Source organism: Brachionichthys hirsutus, chromosome 20 (assembly GCF_040956055.1).
Source record: "Brachionichthys hirsutus isolate HB-005 chromosome 20, CSIRO-AGI_Bhir_v1, whole genome shotgun sequence".
Classification (NCBI taxonomy): Eukaryota; Metazoa; Chordata; class Actinopteri; order Lophiiformes; family Brachionichthyidae; genus Brachionichthys; species Brachionichthys hirsutus.
Window position 1 is genome coordinate 5,605,734 of NC_090916.1, and position 22,847 is coordinate 5,628,580.

General features: G+C 48.4%; 1 protein-coding gene across 1 annotated transcript in view; it reads right to left on the reverse strand.

The window, feature by feature from the left end:
- ches1 (checkpoint suppressor 1) overlaps positions 1-20,383 on the reverse strand; it is a 28,383-nt gene extending 8,000 nt beyond the window's left edge. The window contains exons 1-3 of the mRNA XM_068754071.1: positions 20,064-20,383; positions 1,000-1,619; positions 882-894 (exon numbers count right to left, since the gene is read on the reverse strand). Of these exons, the coding sequence (XP_068610172.1) occupies positions 882-894; positions 1,000-1,601 (615 nt within the window). The 5' untranslated portion in view covers positions 1,602-1,619; positions 20,064-20,383. The remainder of the gene's footprint in view (positions 1-881; positions 895-999; positions 1,620-20,063) is intronic.
- Between the last annotated feature and the right edge of the window lie 2,464 nt (positions 20,384-22,847).

The window sequence follows — 22,847 nt, forward strand, 5'->3', positions numbered from 1 at the left end:
AAATCTTTCGTACAGAATGCTGAAGCGGCAGGTCGGCCAACACCTTGTGTAAAAGAGGGCGGAGCCACATACCTGTACAACCACATCAGAGATTAATCCCAGTGGTCGTATTAGAAGAGGATAAATACTAAAATGATAATTATTGATGCATCCAAACTGAAAAACTATTTGCCTATCCTTTGAAACTTCCTGCATTTTTTATGTATCGCAACACATAAAAATGCCCCTTTACAATCCTTGTTTTGACCCCGTCTCAGCCTGAAGGTGGCGCCTCTGCTGAATGCACGCCCATTTGTCCACTTGCATATACGTTTAATCCATTCCAATATCCTGGGAAAATTAAACGCCAACAAATGTTATCATGTGTTCGTGATTTCAGAGAACAGCCGTGTGAAAGCGTATTAAATCAGTGGCAGCAAGCTGCTGACAAACCAACCCCCCCCCCCCCCCCTCCATCACCCTCAGGCGAGATGAAATCCTCCAGTAGTAATTTAGCCCTAATTGAGGGAGGGATTCTTTGCCCGTTTACCCCGAGTCTTTAATGGAGTCCAAACTGGATAGGAAATCCACTAATAAGAGGCTGTTATTGAAACTAAAAATCAAAAGCGAAACGCTGTTCCCACTGGAGAGGAAGAGAACGTCTGAGCGAAGGAGAACTATAAAAGCCGGCATCATCAAGTATTGATCGGGCCGGATCTGGAACAGCTGTAGACAAAATACAGAATATGTTTGACTTCAAGATGGATGTGGCTGTAAACGGCGGATAACTGTCTGCCAGTCGAATAAGTTACAACCACACATGATGGTGGAATTATGGGTTGTGTCTGTGTGTGTGTGTTACCATGGTAACAGTGCTATTTCACCAAATAACTATTCCGAACAGGAGCAGGAAGACTGCAAGAAAAAAAAAATGTGAAAACACGAAATTAGAAGAATTGATATTGGAAATGTTCATTTAGGCGCAAAGTAATGTTTTGACGAGCCTAATTTCGATGCTACGTGTCTGGCGAGGGCGTTACCTGGCTCCGGTCTTTATCCACCTTCTTGAAGCACTTGTTGAGCGACAAATTGTGGCGCACTGAGTTCTTCCAGCCTGTGGGGGCGCTTGCAAAATAAGGAAAGTGCTCCAGGATCCAGCCATAGATATCCTTCACCGGCAGGCGCTTATTTGGCGCGTCCTCGATGGCCATGAAGATCAGGCAGCTGAAGGAGTACGGCGGTTTCCGGTTGGCCCCTGCGGCCAAGTCATACGCCGAGTGCGAGTCGCTGAGCAGGGGGTCGTCCGGGGAGGGAGACGAGGAGGACGGCGAGCGGGGATGCTGGCCGTCGGGGTCCTGCAGGGGGGAGACGCTACGCAGCCCGGAGTGGCTGAAGCTGTTGAGGAGATCCGTGCTCTCGTGGAGCCAGGAAAGGCTGGTGAGCTCCTCGTCCTCGGCTTTGGAGAAAGAGGCGGACAGGGACAGGGACAGGTCGGCCGCCTCGGCCTCGGCGGCCGCCGTGGCGGCGTCGCCCTGCCGGTACGGCGGGCTCATGCCCTGTGAGGCACTGGCGCCACTGCTGGGGCTCTGGGCCTTCTTACTGGGGGGCATGGTGGGTCCCATCCAGCCCAGGGCTCACTCCTGGAGGGGGGGACAGCAGAAAGGGAAGAAAGAGGGCGAGAAAAGAATGGAGGGGGAAAAAAAGGGTCAGTTCAGGAATCCAGCCATTTTCACGCGTAAAGAGTTCAAAGGGCGGAGACGCGACTGTGAACACACCCCCAATCAGGCCGTGTTGGATCTGAGGGGCTTTTTATCGCGCTCCGACTGGGAGGGCATATTTAGTCTTGCCTTGTACAAGTACCCTCTAATTACCGGACTACCAGCAAAGTATTGACATTGCGTGGGGCTGCTGTCATAACAAGTGGACCACTGTTTAAGGGCCGATGGCCACGGGGTCACGGGGGTCACAGAGACGATTGGCTCCGGACTGAATGCTGGCATCGAGGTGGGAGCTGCGGCGGAGAGCAGAATCAGCTTCAGCTGCCGGATTCAGAACCTGACGAATGTCCAGATACGATCACAATGGGGGGGGGGGGGGGGGGGGGTGTTAAGGATGAAGAAGACGTTCAACTGTGAGTACAAATCTCACCAAATCCCAATCATCAATTATCCCCTGAATCTAAGAGCAGCGGCTTGTTAGACGCAGACGGAGAGCGGTCATCGAAGGGGCATCGGGACCCGATCAGAGGCAGCTGTGGGAAGGGCCCAACGGCTACAGAGAAATGTAATCTGTGCACGTGTTTCAGCACGCACACGAACACACAAACACACAAACACACAAACACACACCCCTCACCGGGTGGACAAACAGCACGCACGGGACGGGACAGAAATCATTTAGCATGAAGACGCGTCACAGCAAAGGAAGGGTAGAAGGAAAGTTCCCAAAAATATGTGCAAAAGGTACAAAAACGAATGCCTGCGCACGCACACACACACGCACACACACACACCACAGAGCCATGCCATTAGTGCACGAGGATTAAGTCTAGATATGTTCTGGCTTGCGTGGCGCGCTGACTCTCTAATCCAAGGTGATCGTGGGCCGATCTGCCCCCCCCCCCCCTCACTCTTTGCGATTGACTGACAGCTGTCACCCATGGCAACCCGCCCGTGCAGTGACAACTGTCACTTCGCCGCAGCTCCGGCTGATGTGTCACCATGGCAACAGAGCAAAACAACTCGGCTCACCCAACGTTTTCTCTCCCTCTCTGCGAGTCTCCTGCGTTCCTCCCGGTCTCCTATCAGCGTTGATAACTAAATATAGCAGCACGACGTGCGGCCGCTTTGCCCGGCGATCGGCGTGCCGTACAGGCGGCTCACCGGCGGCGCCGGGAGACGCCTCACGGAGCGGCACATCTCTGACCTCCGCCCCTCTCCTCCTTTCACATGACACCAAGCTGTGCCCGTCTGAGGTCCGAATGCTGCTGCACCAACGTCGACTCTGAGCGTAATGAAGTCAAATGAGCCCGCTGAAAATGAGGCAGTGCACAATCAAAGGGACGGGCCTCAGAAAGGCGTGCGCCTCTTTGTGTGTGTGTGTGTGTGTGTGTGCACGTCTTTGTCTTCAGAAGGGCATCACAGCGTTGCTGCTGGTGGGAGTCCACTGGAAGGCAGCGATGGCTTTGATGCCCGCCATCCCTTCTTCCTCCTCCTTGTTATGTTGCCATGGCGGCAAGGGGAGCCATGAAACATTACGGCTGACAGTAAAGCCGTCTGATTTTACTGTTGCTATGACAACAAACTCCTCACTGTTGGTTGGGGCCAGCGCGAGCTGCCGCCCGAGCCTCGTGCCTTGAGCGTGTGTGTGTGTGTGTGTGTGTGTGTGTGTGTGTGTGTGTGTGTGTGTGTGCATGTGTGTGTGTGTGTGTGTGTGTGCCACCATGTGGGCTCTCATAAAGCTTACACACTCAGTTCTAAACAAACTTTCATGCAACTTCTACGGCAGCCCCTCAGACCAACTGCGAAAGGACAAAGGCAGATATCGCTCAATTTCAGACTAAATGACGCCTGCCGCGTGTGTGTAAATGCACTCCAGTGTGTGTGTGTGTGTGTGTGTGTGTGTGTGTGTGAGAAGCACCCTCACATTTGTTTGACAGATGGGACTGTGCTTTTCTCTCTGTCTTCTTCATTCTCTGGATCTATTTTGTGTTTGCATGCTTTGTTTTGATTTGTGTTCATCTCTGTTTGGCATGTCCACGTTTTGGCTTAGCAAGCACATGTGTGTGTGTGTGTGTGTGTGTGTGTGTGTGTGTGTTTTTCTTCCTATGCATTGTGTTTTGAGCATCGGCTGCGTGCACATGTCTCCATCCAAGTATCGGTGCAAACGGATTGGATTCAAAGCGTCTGTAATCTGTACGGTGCGTTTTCTGTTCTCGCTGTCTCATTGAAATGTGAACTGGAATAAAATTCATTCATTCACTCATTCACTCATTCATAGGCTGCATGATATTCTGTCAGGTAACAAAGGCTGAGAATTAACACATGCTCCGAACACCCAAGCGTCCTCCGTACGTGAAAGAGCCTCTGTTCAATGACATCATTGTAAATGGCAGCAGATGCTAAATGAATAAATTCACCAGCAGAATATTTAATTCAACAACAATCTTCAATTCATTTCGGCGCTGATTCACTGAATTGAGAAATCATAACTAATTCTTGGAACCTAATCCGCTTGACGTACTCCGCTGACCTCTGAGCCTCGCGCCAGGCTTTGGGGCCGCCCGCTAACAAGGTGTCGGCTAACATTGCAGTCGCGCTCTCTCTTGCAGATACTTGTCTAAAATCACACACCCCATTTACATAATCCTCACTAGATCATTCCCCGATGGCAGATTATTATTTTGTTCCCTTTCTTTTCCAGCTCACGTGCGAGTCGGGTGCTGAACCCAGAAGACACGTTTTCAATAATGTGCCCCATTCGGTTTCATTTCCTGAACGCGGCTGGAAAATTTGCCAAACTGATTTTTCAGAGAAATTCCTAAAGTCATCAAGTCACAGAATATTCAAATAAAACCAACGAGCGCTGATGACATGCCGTCAGCGCCGGGCCTCAGCGCCGGGCCTCAGCGCCGGGTCCTCTGCGCCGGGCCTCAGCGCCGGGCCTCAGCGCCGGGCCTCAGCGCCGGGCCGAAGGCGACGATTACAACTTTGTCGGTTTGATCGCAGCCAGTGAAATATGTTGCGCGTCACATCCTCCCGCTACACTCGCCTAGCTGCCAACCTTTCACATACAGCACAATAAAGCCAGCGGCGTGAAAATAATCCCTCCAACCCAAAATGCAGTAGTAATAGTAGCACGGGAGATAGCGATGAAGAATGGAGTACGAGTTATTACTTTGCAGAGGGGTGAGCTGAATCTTGCGGCTCCTCTGGCCACACGGTGATAAAGGAGAGAGTCGGATGCACCGAGGCAAAACTAATCTGGAGTTTTGATGACAAAAGGACGACCTTTATGCCTCCGACACATGGTGGACGGACGGAAGGGGGACAGGGAGGCCGAAATGGAGAAGGGTTGGGGGGGGGGGGGGTGAGAACTCTCTCAGAGACCAGAAAATAATAACTAGTTGTTCTGCATTTCCAACCCATGGAATCGTTTCCCCCTCCTACTTCCAAACGTCTTTGCTCTTCCCTGACGGCCTGACGGAAGCAGAGCGGGGACAATCCCATCCTGTAAGGTCTGACCGTGTCTTCCTTTAATGTCGGCCGCAGCGGCAGGGACTTGTGGACGAGAGGTCGCGGGGTTCAGGATGTCCCCGGAGGACCGCCGCTGACCCCCTCGATCCCAGCCGCTGCTCTGCCCACAGGTGCACACGCACGCACGCACACACACACACACACACACATGTAGAAACATGCACAAACACACATGGCTTCCTTCACCTGCCCCTCCAGGGGGACCAAGTCGGTCTTACAGGAAATACACCAGAGCACCGCTGGCCTGGTTCATACTTGAAAAGCAGATGTTGAAAATCTAATTAACCTTGAGAGTGTTCCGATCAAATATTGACCAATGTCTACGGAGGGTTACAATCAAGCGCTGAAATGACTGAATGATTCGTGAAATGTACAAATTAATTTGCACTTTCTCAGGAGATGGCTGGTGGGTTTCGTTGCCGGATTGCTCACAGAAATAACAGACTTCAGATGCTCAGTCAGGTTTAAGCTGCACAAGAAGAATCATCATCATCATAATAATAACAATAATCATAATCATAACTTGAATTTGACCTTCTGGTGGCACTATAATAGAAGTTGGGGATCCGGATCCTGTCGGTGGGATTCGTCTTCAGGGGATGTAATGAACGACTGTACAAAATTTCATGGCAATCCGTCAAATAGTAGTTGAGATATCTCAGCCTGCGGCGGACGGACAGACGGACTTATTATCCCCGGAGCCATGGCTCGTTTCCAGATTCTAAAATGTGAGGATTGGCAGCTTTTCCTCTGTTTGACGCCGCAGTAAATTGAAAATCTTTGGGTTTTTGGACAGTTAATCTGACAAAACAAGCAATTTGAGGATGTCGCTTTTGGCTTTGAGACGCTCAAGTACGGGTTGTTGTTTTTTTTTTTTCGTTTTTTTTGCATGCTTTGTAAAATGTTATGGACTCGACAGTCAATTAATAAATCATGATCATGGGGGGGATGGGATGGGGGTAAGATATTGATGAAAATACTTATATAATAATGTATTCTTTCTTTCCACCCAAAGCATATGTTAGAGTTGGGGGGGGGGGCGAGTTGCTAAAGAAATGAACATAGCCTCTGTGTCTATTGGCAGATCGACTAGGCAGATAATGAGCAGATGATGTGCTGTGTATTTTAGGGGACCTGAGCCCCAGAACTTTCAAACTGAAAAATGATACCACCGAAAGGCTTATGCTGTTTAAAAACAGACGTACACTCAACAACCACAAAGCTCAGAAAAGCACGCGCATGAAAATCAAATATTGAATTTGAATAATTCAAGACCACACGCGCGCACGCAGGCCGTCGTCCTCCAAAGACGCAAACCCACAAAGCAAACAGGCATTCGTCGGGCAAACACAGACACAGTTTGGTGCGATTCGCCAGCAGCAGCCGGATATCATGAAGTCACGCTCGCTCTGGCTCTCTGAGGATGACGAACAATCAGACACAGAAGCAAACCGAGGTTGCAAACGTGAACGCTTGGAGGGCCTGGAGGTCCCTTAGTGGAGCGCAGGGCTAGTGTGTGGTGGAAACGCTGCAACGGTCAGGTCATGCTTATAAAAAGCCCAGGCCCAGGGCCTTCTGTAGAAATAGAAATGGTCATGACAAAACTCTGGACCCGGACGCATCACGGGTTTGTGCACGATCAGACAGTTGCTGCTCGGTTCCTAATCTGGCCGATCTAATCTCTCCTACAAAAGGGAGATGGGGAGATGATCAACATTCGACATGCAGTTCAGATCTATTCAAATAGCAATATCTGACGGGCTGAGAGGCTAACCGAGCTATCGCTTCATTTTGGCCTTGATCTGTTTTACGAGAAAAGCAAAGTTGAAATGCAGAAAAAGATTCAATCGCATGCGTGCCGCTGTTATAACGGAGCGCTGATCGTTTGCTTTTGATGGTTAAAATGACAAACGTAGCCAGAGGCACAAATGAGACTCTACCATCGTGTAGCTGGAGCTGCATTTGTAAGCCAGAAGGGGGGGGGGGAGCGCCACTAAAGATCATTGGCGAGAGAAAGAAGCCTCTCTCGATCCATCCTGGGGATTTTCAAACAGAGTGGTCACTCACCTCAATAAGCTGATTGCATGTCATAGATCCTGTGTCTCATAAAAAAGAAACATTTCAAATTGAATTAATTCAACCCCGTAGCTCCTTTATGGGATATTATATTTGGATTTTCTTTTTTTTGCGGTATGGAGCAGAAGGCAAGGAGAGATTAGATCAGCCTAATGGCAGCATGTCGTTTCTCCATTTAATCCATATACCATAAAAAAAGAGGAACATCTAGCAGTGTGTTGCATTCTTTCAGGCATGACCATCTACTTTGTTATCTCCACAGCACGGCATCGCCAGACAAGTGAGATAAATCGCGCCTTTAAATGCTAAAATACCTAAAATACCTTCACAAATCCGTTCTAAACGTGAGTAAACGTTTCATTGGACTCCCGGAAAGATGGTGAAAAAGCACATTCACCACGATGTGAAACGACCCCCTTCACCGTCCAGGATGAAATCATCATTTAAAACCTGAATAGCACAAATTTGCTTTAGCTTCTCAAAGGGGACCAGATTTGTCAGGTTTGGAAAGGTAAGATGAAAAAAAAAACTAGTTTCACAATTTAATACTTTACATTTTGATCTTTAATTTGATCGAATGCTACCTGATGACAAAAAGATGACAATAATAATGATTAAAAGACAACAGTTGTTCTTTTTCCTTGCCACCTTTTCCACGTCCCCTGCCCCCTAAGGCCTCCCTGTCTTTTCTTGTCTGATGGTGAGCAGGTCCCTGCTGGCGCTCTGCGTTCTTCTACTATATTGTAGGATGGGGAAGAGAAAGAGAGAGAAGGAGAGAGAGAGAGAGACAGCCAGAAACACTATACGATATCAAAGCCGACAGAGCCTTGAGAGCAGAGAGGGTCAGACAAATGCCCGGTGAAGCGTTTAAACAGAGGAGCATGGGCTTTGAGGTGGTGAGAGCTTTTCAGCTGGATGTCCTGCAGACAAACAGGACGGACATTTTTTTTTTTTTAAGCAGCTCTCTCTCTCTCTCTCTCTGTCTGTCTGTATCCGTCTCTCCCCTCTGGCTTTTTCACTTATCTTTAACAAACAGCAGCTCAGGCTCTCAGCCACTGGCCGACAGTTTGTCCCAGCAACAACAACAAAAAAAAACATGGCAACAACTACTGGAAGAGGACATCCAGTTCCAAAGGTCCACCCTCCATCTCTCTCTCTCTCTCTCTCTCTCTGCGTTCTCTCCATGCCTTTTTTGGGCCCTTTTCTTTTTGCAAATTTGTCAGAAAACAAAAGGGCAGATTGGAATTAATAAACGGATGAGCTCAAACTTTATGGTAGAAGATCAAGAATGGCTTCATGTTTGGTTCAGGAAGTGTATCAGGGTCGGGTTTAGATCATCGTTGGCAAGAGGAGCGTAGAAAATCTGTGGTTGTCGGGGGAAAGGGAAGGAGAAGGCAGTGAGGCAGCAGTTTGTCAGACGTCTCTCCAGTCCTCTCCGGTCTGCGTTTGCTGACGACACGACTCTCTCTGCTCGCATAACTTCGCTCCTTCCTCCCACTCCTACAAGCTGTTTTTAACACTGCACAAGATACCTTATGTCAACTGAAATGTGTCCCGAATGCTGATTAAACAAAACGCAGGCTGTTTACTAACTCACAAACAGGAAAGGTGATATGAGGAATCCGTTTTCAGACGCTTTGCTCTTCATAGAGCTCACCTTGCTGCGAAGTTCATTTGCATGTTTTATTCAAGTGCGAGTGCAGAATTGATGTGAACGCATGTGATTTGCCTCTAAGACATGCACGTTTGTGTGTAATAAACTGCCTCTTCGACATGTCGGCAAAATATAAGAAAATATGTTGGTAATAAATCGGAACTTTATGGAACACACTTGGTATCGGGAAATCTATACTTGTTTTTTGCAGCAAACCCAAAAATGAAATATCCAATAACAAAACCCAACCCCCCCCCACCAGTCCACCCCAAACTTGGGGGGGGACACACACACACACACACTGTTTTCTTTTTTCTTCACTGGGGTGGGTGCAGTAAAATGTGTTTCAGCTCAGGGCTGAAGCGCCTTCGTGCACCGGGAGCCATTTCAGTGAGTTTACACGGTTAACGAAGGCGCTGGAGCCAGACTCAATATGGCGTCGTCTTAGCTTTGTTTAGGCAGGAACTCGGGTTTGGCAGCGACGCCGAGGTGTTTGCCTATTGGTCCGGCTTACAACGTAATCTCTCGGCTATGTGGCTTCAATTGCGTCTCGTATTTCTGTGTTTCACTGCGTGAGATTTGACGTTTGTCTGGATGCTGCTCCCTGGCCCGCCTCCCTAGATGGAGGAGATTTCCAATCTGTGGGGTGGCGGCAGTATAAATACAAGTTAAATAACATTTGGACAGAGGCTTGTCTTCACATGAACTCTGAATGATTTTTAACTCCGCCAGCCCGCCCGGATTCTATTTGATTAATCTTCACCATTCCTCCATCCCCTCCTTTCATTTTCTCAGCGGCAAAGCCAAAGAGTATAGCTGTGAGCAAAGAAGATGGTGGTCACAAATGTAAATGACAGGAGGGTGGGGGGGGGGGGGGGTACAGCAAGAATGACGGGGAGTTGTATCCTTAGGTCATTCGCAGCATTTCAATATCGCCTGATACACGCTTACAGTCCACTTATTCCCAGCAGAAAGAAAAAGATCACAAATTGAAGGGATGGTGCTGAGAGCGCCGATAACCCCGTATCTGAAGATACGGTCAGCCTTTGATGAGATAGCAAGGAAGCTCTTCATTTCAAAGGATCAACCTGATGCTAGTCCGCCTGATAAACACCGTCGGTCGTCCCCCCCGCTTCCCCCCTTTGAGTGTATTGAATTCCCAAATTACCAGGCTTAAGATAACATACCTGGTTAAATTGGCGCTCTTTATAAGTCTCCAAATCTCTTTGTAGATATTCATCAAAGGCTGTTTCACTCCTGATGCAGAGAACACAGGCGATGGGAAGCGGGAGAACAACGAGGATCGTATTAAGGCCTCTGATCTTCTATCTCGAGTCCCTCGTTTTCGGCTACATTCCTTCAGCCAGGGGTGATTTGAGCAGAGGGGGCGGGGGGGGGGGTTCTTCTCTCTCTGCCAGTGCAAAAATATATGAGCTTCCTTGTTGGCTGGAGATTTCTAGAGTAACACGGAGGGAAGGCCTTGTTTATCTGCCCCCCACCTCTCCCGTCTGTCGTTCTAACGTACCGCCATGGAGCTTTGCTTGATCTACGATACGATTTATCCGTTCCAATCTGATTCTGATAATTACCGCTCCTTTTATTTATTTAAGCTTTCACCGCCGGTGAGGAAACCTTAAGTCCGTTGAAGGTTATTTTTGGGTTTATAGGTTTATATTTTGCATCAATATTAATGACGATAACCCTGTTATTGAAGTCTCTAAAAAAAATAAACATCCCCATTACTGCATGCCAGAGAGTCTACTGCATGGCTTGCTCGTAGTTTGTGACACTGAAACTCCTTATTACTTATCAAATATCAAATAAAAATCATCAAAGAAACGAATAATTAATCACAGAATATATTTTGTGTCTAATATATTTTCTGTAGTCTGTCAAGTGCTGAATGAATGAACGCCAGTGACGTGGACAAACTGAGGGAAGGAAACGCACCAGCCGACTGAAGGTCTCCACACGATGACACACCCTTTCTAATATTAGCACTAGCACACATATATCCCCCCCCCCCCCCCCCCAAGCAGGCTAACCGGAGCATGCTTCCAGGGACAGGAGCCCTAAGGCTTTAGATACGCTGCAAGACGTCCTGCTCAAATGCAACAAACGCAAAATCCGGGAAAGAGCAGGCCCAAAGGCGATGCCTAAACTCTGCAGTGGCACCAACTAAAAAATGGTGGAGAGGGTTCGTCAGGATAGTGATGAGGTAAAAAGTAGAACTAAGCTGCACGTGCCTGGATTGGATTGGATTGGCCAATGCAGTGTGTTGCCATGGGATGTTGCAATGCTAACCTGTCTGAGGTCAATGCGTTGTCAAAATGTTCTGGCTGAGAGGATGGGGATGCGGCCCTGTTTTTACCGAGTGATTGTTGACCCTGATCCAACTATGTATGATTGTTGGTGTGATACTAACACAAACTGAACTAAACTTTAGAGTCTGTAGACAAGAAAGTTAAAAAAAAAAGAAAATTGGCTTTCAGACCAAAACAGGCAAAAGTTCATCTTCTTTGCAAAACAACAACGCGCTGACTTTCCTTTTTGGCAGAGCACCTCATTGCCCCTCACCCCCCCCCCCCCCCCCAGCATGAATGGATCGGCCTCGCTCAAATTAATGAGGGGGGCTAAAGCCAGACCGAACGCTGACTGCTCTACAATAAAAGTGTTTTATTTGTTGAACATCAATTTAACAGCTCTTGAAATTTATGACGACTCAGCTCTGAGCTGAGCTCACAGTGCCGAATGTGCAGCCGGTGCAGCTCAGGTCACTGATCATGTGTGGACAACCTTGAAGGGTGGGGCTCACTCTCCATGCCTTCAGTGCAGCCCATCCTAAGGAAAGTGTGCTGGAGCCACTCAACTGCATCCTCCTTCAAAACATATAAGCCTGAAGGATATCTGGGCATTGTGGGAAACGTAGTACGACTCTAAGTGAAGATGGCGACAGGCCGTGGGAAGGGGGGACGCGAGGCAAATGACAACGCGTGAATGTGTTGACATCCCCAGCCTGATGATTTACAACAGCGCAGGAGCAGCGGAGGATGGAATTTTCCTCTGAGGCAGGGCGTTCCACACTTTTCTATAACCAAAATGGCGAGGGGGGGGAACTCCCAGAGTTCACACTTGCAGTCCCACAGAGACAGACTGGAAAACAGAATCGGGCCGATGTAAGGAAAAAAACAAACCCACACATCTTTTTTGTCTCGCGTTTGGCGTCCGACCATTTGCTCCGTCCTTCTCGCTGTCCTGCTGTGGCTTCCTGTGCACGGCGTCTGCCTCGCACGGTGCATTCAAGGCATGAACACACACAGTCAGCAAGTCTGGACACAGCTGCTGAATATTCAGGCCTGCCCCCCCCCACCTAAAACTCCTCTGATTTTCCTCCTCTCTCGCATTCTGGTCTTCCGCCACTTCTAGCTTAGTTTGGCCCCGCCTCCCTCTGTAGCTGAGCCGCCTCCGCTTCTCTGTGCTCCACTTTCATTAAGGGGCTCTCCTCTGATAGCCCTTCATATAACACTTAATCATCATAACAATAAGAGCACTCTCCCTCAGACGAATCACCTCGAGGGGCTGGGCCTAAAGACCCCCCCCCGCCGCCGCCGCTGACCGATGTCATTAACTGCCAGGGCTCCTGATTGGCTGGAGTGGGGCGAGAGAACCTGCCCCCCCGGTGCTGGACTGAGGGCTAAGTGGGAGCAGGCAGGTCGGACAGGCCAAGGACATTCCTCTCATGGAGGAGAGCGGAGAAGCACACGCACACATGCGCACACACACACACACACACACACACACACACACACGCGCGAGTGCTGGTGTGCACGCTGACACAAAGGCTCTTGCCGTGAAGCAGGCGTGTTTGGTTTGCAGTCAAGAGAGAGATGAATAAGACGATTGAATAAGAGGGGGGGGGGGGGGGGGTTGAATAACAGTATTTTACATGAATGGATCTTCAGGGAAACGACTTCTCCGTCGCTCCCGCTGCTCTCTATTTTCAGCAGGAATTTGACAACAGAGTTGTGTGAGCGTGTGTGTCTGTGTGTGTGTGTGTGTGTGTGTGTGTGTGTGTGTGTGTGTGTGTGTGTGTGCTAGTGAGAAGGGAGGGGAGGTTGCATTTTGGCTGATTGACTCTATGTTGCTATCATGCTGTGGAAATGACAACATGCCATGTGGTGTTATTGTGAGTTTGTGCACAGATTGGCAGGGATGGAGGCTGCCGAGGGACAAAAAACAACAATACAAACAAAAACTGCACACAAACATCCAAAAGGCTCGTCGCACAAGCAAGCGCGCCCTGGTCCAGAGCACGGTGGAAATCACAGCTGTTCTCGGTTGCTATGCGGCAGTCGCACCATCGTCTCGGATAACACACACACACACACACACACGCACACAGTGTGAGACGAGGACAGTAACACCAGGCTTGGCAGGGTCGGAAGGTCACATGGGTATTGTGACAAAAAATAAAATGCCTAGCAACAAGTACACCAGATATACTTTGCAGCGGCGTCTCACTGGCCAGATCTGACTGGAGTTACGTTGAAAGTCAAATGTTGTTTTCACGAGAATATGTTTACGTTTATTATTTACATCAGATAATGAGCCACAGCGCACAAACCAGCGGATAGCGACCCAGCGTACCCGATCATTAACAACGAGCCAATAGGAACAGATCCCGGACACGTCACCAGATACCTGCGATGTGCTATTCCTGCTCAGACAGTACCGTTCACGCTGTCGTCACTTGAAGTATTATTAAGTCTTTACAAACACAAGTCCCCCTCTCGCTACTGCTACCATCGTTGGTTCAGCTCGCCGCCGCCGCTGCACTTTCACAGTCTTCACGGCTGCAACTCTGACACCGGCACAGACGACTGGGGAGGGAACACGCGGGGATATATCTGCAAAAACAACAGTTTTAATAAGCTATTATTAAAATCTCGGTTGTGGAACAAACAGATATTTCTTGTAAATCAGTGGAGGGAAATGAAAAGCTCGCAGGCTTTGCTTTTGTGTCAAGCAGCGAATAAAAAAAAAATGTAACCTGACATATTTGAGTTTTTTTTTTTGCTCTTGTATCTGACTGTCGAACACGTGTGAGTCACGATGCTGAAACAATGTGGCGCTCAAAACACAAAATATCATCAAAACGGGTCACGCAAAATCCTCACGACACACTTCGTCAGCGATACGACGCACTAACGTGACAGAACCGCTTGACTTCTCCGACGAAGGAACTTCAGCAGTTGTGCGTGGTTTAAAAATACACGACAGTAGTTTGCTTCCGTTGACTGAGATAAGATGAAACATCAATTGATTAGATTTAAAAAAAAAAAAAACTGACACAAGAACAACAACAACAACAACAACAACAACAACAAAAGATAGCCCATTGCGCCGAGATAGGCGCTCGGGCCTAATTAATACGAGCAAAAGTATTTTTAAATACACCTTCCACATTTAGTATGTGAGGCTTACATCAAGCAACAAACCAGACTTCAAAAGACTTGGAGATTACTGTTATATAACGCTGTCAAACCATCATAAAGTCAATGACTTTAAAAAAAACAATCGATAAGCATTCCCTGCTTCAGAAGTTGACGTCATACGTCAGCCCCTCCGTCTCCGTCTCCGTCTCCGTCTCCGTCTCCGTCTCCAAAGGAGAGACGGCAGAGAAACTCGTCTTTAAAACAAAACTGCGTGGCCTTGTGGAATCATTTGGAAAACTGTTGCAGACAACGAATCAGATCCTGGAGAATGCCGGTCACACACACACACACACACACACGCACGCACACACACACACACACACACACACACGCACGCACCAGCACTTTGGTGTTTACATCATATGGGAAGGTATTTTTTCCCCTCACATTGCCAGGGAACAGACCCACGCATGGACACACAGACGCTGAGTAAGGCCCTAAGACTCCTAGGGGTGGGACAGAGAGCGGGTGGGGGGGTAAACATGTGAGTGTGACTTATCCCAAAATCTTAAAGCTGTGTCCACAGTCCGGATTCACTTGGAGTCCGTAGATCTATGATTTATTTGGTCGCTATGAGCTAAAGCGTGTGCGAGAGCATTGTGTTTATATGTGTGTGTGTGTGTGTGCGTGCGTGCGTTTGCTGGTCATTGGTAAGCTGCAGGGAAGTTAATGGAATGTACACTCGGCTGTTTGCGGTTAGGTCAGGCCAAGCTAAGGCTAATCAGTTTATTGTGCAAACATTTTGTTTTGTTTGTGTGTGTATTTTTTAACCATTTCTTAACCAATCGTTTCGCGTGAGGAGGTCGAGTCAGTGTGCGACGTGATTTCCCTTCAGTCCAGCGGTTAGAGGGGGGGAGAACTAGTGGAGGATGGCCGGCCCAGCGACACACACACAACGTGGCGTGCGTCGCACGAGCGTCTCGAGAAGACTCGCGTCTACGGAAAACAACAAGCGTCCGTGAAGTCTTCCCGCTTGGAGGGGAAAGAAGGGAAACGAAGGGAAGGAGTAAACACATTACGTAAATCAGATGTCTCCTCGGGTCATCGGTGTCTCCGCAAACGATGGCACACGCACACGCACGCACACACACACGCACACACTTGTGATGTCACTGAGCGACAGTGAGAGGGAGCCAAGCTCAATGTCAATTATGTAATCATGGGGTCCAGCGCCTGCAGGACAGACACGCTGTGCGGGTCGGTGTTTTTGTTTTGTGTGTGTGTGTGTGTGTGTGTGTGATTGCGTCCAGGACGAGAACACATAATTGTAATCTCATGTGTGAGAGGAGACATAAAGTGAGGTATTGGAATGACATCATTGGTGGGAGGCAGCCGGTCGTGAGCGCGGCGGCTGTGACGCGGGAGGAAGAGGAGGAGAGACCCGGCCGGAGGAGTTACGCAACGACAATCCAACTCAACAGCCCGAAAAGGGCTTCTTGAGCCCGCCCTCTGCCTGACTGTACACACAACCTCTGTGTGTGTGTGTGTGTGTGTGTGTGTGTGTGTCTTCAGTGACTTTTTGTGCACCACTTCAAGTCGAGGTAGAGAGTATATTCAGAACACTTCAGCACCGAAACGCACACACACTCACTCCCCGCCACTGATACACAAAGCTTCCTAAGCACAGGAAATCCTTCCGCCCACGTTCCTGTGTTGCCAGGCAACCAGCGCAGCGTCACTGTGTGCATGCTTCCGCCGCTGAAACACACACACACACACACACGTACAGTCTGATTCTGATCCAGAGTTGATTCTCCCCACAGCTGCCCTCCGATTGGACGGTTATGGATCTAACCCAAACATGACTTCACTACTTGTAAACTTGACCCCCCCCCCCCCCACCATTAATAAACTCTATTTATAAACACACAGACGTCTTTCTGCGTGCAACAGCGCGCTTGACGCCGCTCACACAATCCACTGTCTGCTTTGGGCTTGTGAGGCGAGAGCTCAGCACGACTCTGGAGGGAGGGGCTAATTGAGCAGAGGTCCCCAGCACTGTGGACAATGAGTCCATTTCAAATCGGCAGGAGGCCTATTGAGGACAAGTACAACCTGGGGGACACAGAGGAGCATTATATTCGTCTCTCAGCAGTCTTGGCCACTTTAGGCCGGCTGTGTTTCCGTTTGCAGCGTGACGCTTTGCTTTTTAACTCGCTGCTTGTTAAAACTCGTGACGCAGTGCGTGGCGGGGCAAAGTTCACCAGTAAGAAAACTGGAGAGAAAGAAAGTGGAAGAAAGAATGAAAAGATGAACGGAGGAGGTTTGCCTTCTGTCCGTTCAGCTTTGTTGTGCTTTAAAGCAATATTTTCTGTTTGTTTGACGCTCTAAAGAGGAGGAGCTTGCGCCTAAACCGTGGGACTACTTTTCTGTGTGGATGTAGTTTAAATGTGCATTATGCAAAAAAAATAAATACACTGCACTTAATTCAATACATTTACAGTCTATCCGGATCAGATTTAGTCTGTCCCGAAGGTAAATGTTTGCTTAAAAAAACTATCTCTCTTCTCATGGCATTAATACAAACAGGAAGTACTTTCCTCTGTTTTATTGTCATGGAATATCTTCTCTGGTCTTTTCATTGACCCAGAGATGAATGGTCGCCAACAGGAGACATTAATTTTAGATTTATTTCTCAATGTGGAGGAGTTGGGGGGGGGGTTAATTAGTTTAGCTATATTTAGGGTACTTGTGTCCACTGGGAGTCAGACCCCTGACAGCGGTGGTACTATATACCGGTACTATAATATGTAGAGTACTGTGATGACACGGGAAGTGTTTCGCTCTGATTCTTTGCATTGCTGAACGTTAGTGCGCTCCACGTACGAAACAAACAGCGCCCCCTCCAGGCATGCGATGCGAGATCCCCTTTGAGCTAACCGCATCACCCCTGCGAACCCAAAGACCTCCAAACGTTCCATTTCCATTTGATGATGAGGCGCACGTCTCCACCGTCACATCCTGACATCCCGCCCTACGGGCGACCAGAGCGCAGCGGTGGGATAGAGTGAACCTCCGGGCAACGTTAATACACGCAGAAATATTAAAGCAACCATTCCTGAGCATTTACACTGAATTAATCATCCTTCTGGCATCCGAGAAAACCCGTCGGATGCAAAACACAGACTGTTCGATTCATTGGCATGAATTATAGATCCATTATGGACTGCTTTAGCGCTGCTGGGGGGGGGGGATCAGACTAAGAGCAGTTGTACTGAGGGCACCGACTCACTGAGCCATCAGTGCCGAGGGTGGAGTCTGAGTTCAATATTCAATTTACGCAAATTCAGTCGTACAACTTATTGAAAAAGGACTCGATCTCAAAAGAGCCACGGTGGACCAGGAACAAGGAAGAGGAAGAGGAAGAAGAAGAAGAAGAAGAAGGCGCGGGCTAACGGAACGTCGCGCTAAAGGTTCGTTTCCATTCAGAGACAGGGAGGAGGTGGAGAGGCGAGGGCTCCATTGAGCGCAGCCATGGAGGGGGGGGGGGGGCAATATGTGAATGAACGTTTGCCATGGAGGTGAATTATGAATGAGCACTCCCGGAGTGAGCACGTCAGCCCCCGTCTCCTCTGCTCTCGTTCTCCTCCTCGTTCTCCTGGTCAAAAGGCCTCCATCGCGATCGCAGCTTCTATTTGATCTCTTGCTACTGGAATACGATCACTTATTCCTCCCTCCTCCATCTCCCACGTCCAGTCCGGGGTTGTGTGCACGCGTGCGTGTGTGTGTGCGTGTGTGTGTGTGTGCGTGTGTGTGTGCGTGTGTGTGTGCGTGTGTGTGTGTGTGCGTGTGTGTGTGTGTGCGTGTGTGTGCGTGTGTGTGCGTGTGTGTGTGTCTGAGAACATGACAGATCATTATTTGCGTATTTACACAACCTCAGACGGTCACAGTAGCAAACGATAACACAAACGCAAACAGTCCTGCACACGCAAAGGCACCGATGCACACACACACACACACACACACACACACATTTCCCCCAGCTGTTCTGCTGGCCACGGTGTGAGTGTGTGTGTGTGTGTGTGTGTGTGTGTGTGTGTAATCCAATGTGCTGCTGCTCAGCCTGTGCCACGCTCTCTCCTCTGTTGCTGTGCGTCTGATCAGATCTGCCTCCCTCAACCTGTTTGCCATCTATGGTGCGCGCACACACACGCACACACACACACACACACACACACGCACACACATCTCAGTGATTGTGCGCTGACATTAGGCAAACACAAGTTTTTGAGTGTGTGCGTTCGTCGCCGCAACGCAAAGTTGAGTTAGCTTAAACACAGAAAGGACGCGCCGTTAGACTCCAGCTGTGTCTTCTGCCACATTGGGGACCGGCTCTTCTCTCTCTCTCTCTCTCTCTCTCTCTCTCTCTTTTCTGAAGGCGGTTTACCACAGTGCATCCTCGGTGTAGCCGGTCGCCATAGCGACACGTACCTCTTGTGTTCTTCTCAACAGTAGTATGAAGTACAGGAACGTGTGGAACACCGAACTAGCTTGGCCGTTTAAAAAAATGGCGGTCAAGCATTAATGATGTCACGAAGCAGCGAGCAATCTCTCTAGCCAATCGGTGACCTCTTAGGGATATTGTTGACGCCCCTCTCTCCATTGTTTTGGGGTATTTCAAGGAAGTTGATACTAAAACATTACGGAAAACCAAAATAGCATTAAAGAAAGAGTCCAGAATTACGGCCCTAGTTACGACATAGCTCCAGTTGCTATGTGGATCATCATTTATCATTAGAGGCGACGCCGCGATCGACTTGTTTCATCGTTTCTGAACAGAACCAGCATCAGGAACGAGCTGTTTGCAAACAAGAACTAAAAAAAATAACAATAGTAATGGAAAAAAAAATAAACTCGCACAAAAACAAACTTTGGTGAAGAACGTGCCTCCAGGAAAAGCAACAGATGGTGGAGACACCGGGAAAGATTGAAACAGATAAATAAACAACGGTTCATCCTTAGTCAATAGGCGATGATCAATAATCACCAAAGAGCGAGGCTTCTCTAAACGCATTCCGAAAGATGCCAAATCGACAGGAAATATCCCGACGTGCACGTCGACCACTGTCACGCACGCCGACGTCACCGGGAGCTGCTGCGACTCCCTCCAGCGTCATCCGCGCTTCCACAAAGAAACTAAACCCCAAAAACCATCCGCCGCGGCTTTTGCGACCTCTGAGCGCGACCTGGAAAATCCAAACGTGCATTTACGCACACACACACACACACACTGAAGGAAAGTGCGGGGGGGGGGGGGGGGGCACAACCCTAAAGCGTCTACCTGAGGAGCGCGTGCCGGAATGGGTCTGTTCCCTGAAACTATCTGCTCCCTTTGATCCCTTCACTCCAGTTTACAGCGGTCGGCTCAGCTCTCACACACTTTGGCCTCTTTTGAGCGTGTGGAAAAACAACGCTCAACACACACGCACACGCACGCACACACGCGCGCGCATAGAGCCTCCTTTCCCACACACCTTCCACTCTTCCCTTTTAAGTGCAGAGCCGTGCAGGACATGTCAACACCACGCGCGCGCACACAAACACGCACGCACACACGCACCTCTGCCAGACCTGCGCACAGCCATGGAAGCTCCGTAAAGTCACCTTAGGTTCCTTCTGCGTTCCCTTCTTCCCTTCTGTCACTCTCTCCTCCTCTCCTCCTCTGTCCGTCCGTCCTCTCTCTCACTCTTTTCTTCCCCCTCTCTTCGTCTCGTGCTCGGTCACTTCCCAGCGTTTTTCCCGAGCCCCTCCATATCCGCCTCGCCAGTCGTTTCTACCACCGAGCGAGCGAGCCCGCACACACACACTCACACACGCGCGCGCGAGCCGCTGCGTTCCTGTAGTCTCTCTCTCTCTCTCTCTCTCCCTCTGTTTATCACTCTCTGCGCTCGCGCTCTCTCCTCCGTCGGAGAGGAGCTCGGTTGAGTGTGCGCGCGTGCGTACGTGTGTGCGTGGATGTGTGTTTCTCCTCCTTGCCCCGCCAGCAGCAGAGGACTTCCCCCCCGGCGGCCGACCTGGGTCCTAGCGCCGGTGGAGTAAACTGCAACAATGTATCTGTGTACGGAAGACGGAGCCAAAGATCGTCTATGATCCAGCGGGAGGATTCACCGATGCTCTGTCTGTGTTGCATTTTTTTAATATTGCCTGAAGCCACGTCTAACGATGTCTACAGTGAACAAGAAGCACCGGAAGGTAACATCACCACCGGGCGGCACTCCCCTTCAATCGGGGCCGTGAACGCATCACCATGTCTCCCTCTACTAGTCATTCATTCATTCATCTTCCGCCGCTCTTCGCCTAATTTGCATGTTTTTAGTGGTGGGAGGAAATTTCTTTTCAAAACATTTCGTATTCATGGAAAACCGGGAAAAATAATAATAATTTGCACACAAAATTAAATATAAAGCGAATTAAATAATTCGATTTATATGTGTGTAAATTAGGGAAACTGAATGTATAGTTTCCCCAAATAATACTCTGAAAAATGATTAACCTTCAGACTCGCCTTGTGGTGTTTCCATGGAAACAACCAAAATAAAAATGTGTCAACAGTTTAAAATTAAAAAAGCAGTATTAAAAATATGTTTTAAGTTTCATGAAGCTTTTATGTAGTTTAAGAGGTATGCACCAAATAAAATAAAAATAAATAGTTCTATGCATTCCATCGTTTTTACGTCAGGGAGATAATGAAAATGAGTATTGCAAATGTTTCGTTCGTCCTCCACACACATTAATTTGTTCTCAGTCTATGTTGAATATATCAATCACAGTCATACAACTGAGAAAAACACTAAAATAGTTGAATAATCATTGTTTTCTCTGTAGAAATATTATACCCCGGCAGCATACAACTTTTCAAAGATGACAAAAACAAACATCGGCACGAAAATGTGCAAATATGTCGTCTCCAAACTGCTGTTCAGCTCATCTGAAAGATATTTAGAACCGTGAACATCCAAAGGTAAGAGGTAGGTTTTTCCTCAGCAAGTTGTTTTGTATCTATAACGGAGCTGTCACTATGGCAACAGCAGGGCAGAGGCAGAAGCAGAGAGCCATGTTAGGGGGGGGGGGGTGTAGGAGCCTTTATATAGGTGAAGGATAGAGGGGACATGTCCTTTGCTTCAGAAATGATATTTTCACCGTTTCCATGCTGAAGCCAGGACCTCACTGAGCAGCCTCTTCTTTTTTTTTTACATTTGTGTGTGACTATATCCACCCAAGGTCACACCGCCCACACACGAACCACTTGTAAAATAGTCACCAAATTGCATTTCTGTCTGAAGCTCAGGGACTGATCAACTCCCACTTGTATTTTAACATGCGAGTCATCTTCTCAAATAACCTCATCTTTGATGCGGCTACCTTCTTCCTCATCTCCTGCAAAACCTCCCTCTCATTTCTCCCTCCCGTTTTTTCCCCTCAGAGCGTCATCAGGTTGTCCTGGCAACGGCCCGCCTATGGGAGACATGAGATCAGATCCACGGGATCCAGAAACTGAAGGACATTTTATTATTTTTATTATTATTATTTTCTGCGAATACAGTGAAGTTGGAAACCTTAAGAGAAAAGCTTGAAGTCGATTTTATTTGAACTTACAGATGGATGCTTTTTCATGAGTTTTGGGATGGAAAGAACTAAAGAAAAAAGAAGAAGCTCTAAAGGTCCAATCAGAAATGTAGCGTCTGCGACTCCAGCTTTGTTGTAAATGAATAAACTGAATAAACCAGGATTTGATTTCACATGATGTAAACACTGTTGCCTCAAGAAATGGTTAACCAGGACTTGCGCGCAGACGTTGGAAATAATGAATCTGGCAGATGTGGCACCGACCGGCCTGCCGAAAGCCCGCAGTCAGGAAGCTCAAATCTGTTCTCGTTTTATTTCATGGGCGAGTGTGTCGCAAATACGCGAGATGGAAACGCAAAATGCACCAAGGAATTAGTTTAGTTTGATAACGATCAAAGAGAATTGTTGGGAAGGAAGAAGTGTGTTTGTTTACGAGTCCTCAAATCCAGTTTGCTTTTCCCTTTGCCTCTTATTAGTGGGAGGCTGCGTGCATATGTGTGTGTGTGTGTGTGTGTGTGTGTGTGTGTGTGTTTGTACTGGGAGCCCAGGGGGGGCGACATTAAGCTGATGTGACAGCAGGGATCTTTAAGAAGACTTCTGAAGTTTGCCATCAGGGGAGATCCTATAGCTCTGAACCCCAAAAACCAGTTGAGGGGAGGAGGTGGGAGGTTTAAACGGATGAGAGGAGGAGGTGACAACATGCGAAAGGTTGCGAAAGAGGAAGAGGAAGGTGACAGTTAAGCTCGGAAAAGTGAGGCAATTTTTAGGGTCGGTGACAAATAAAAATAAAAAAACGTGATAATAAAGTGTGACGATGGCTTA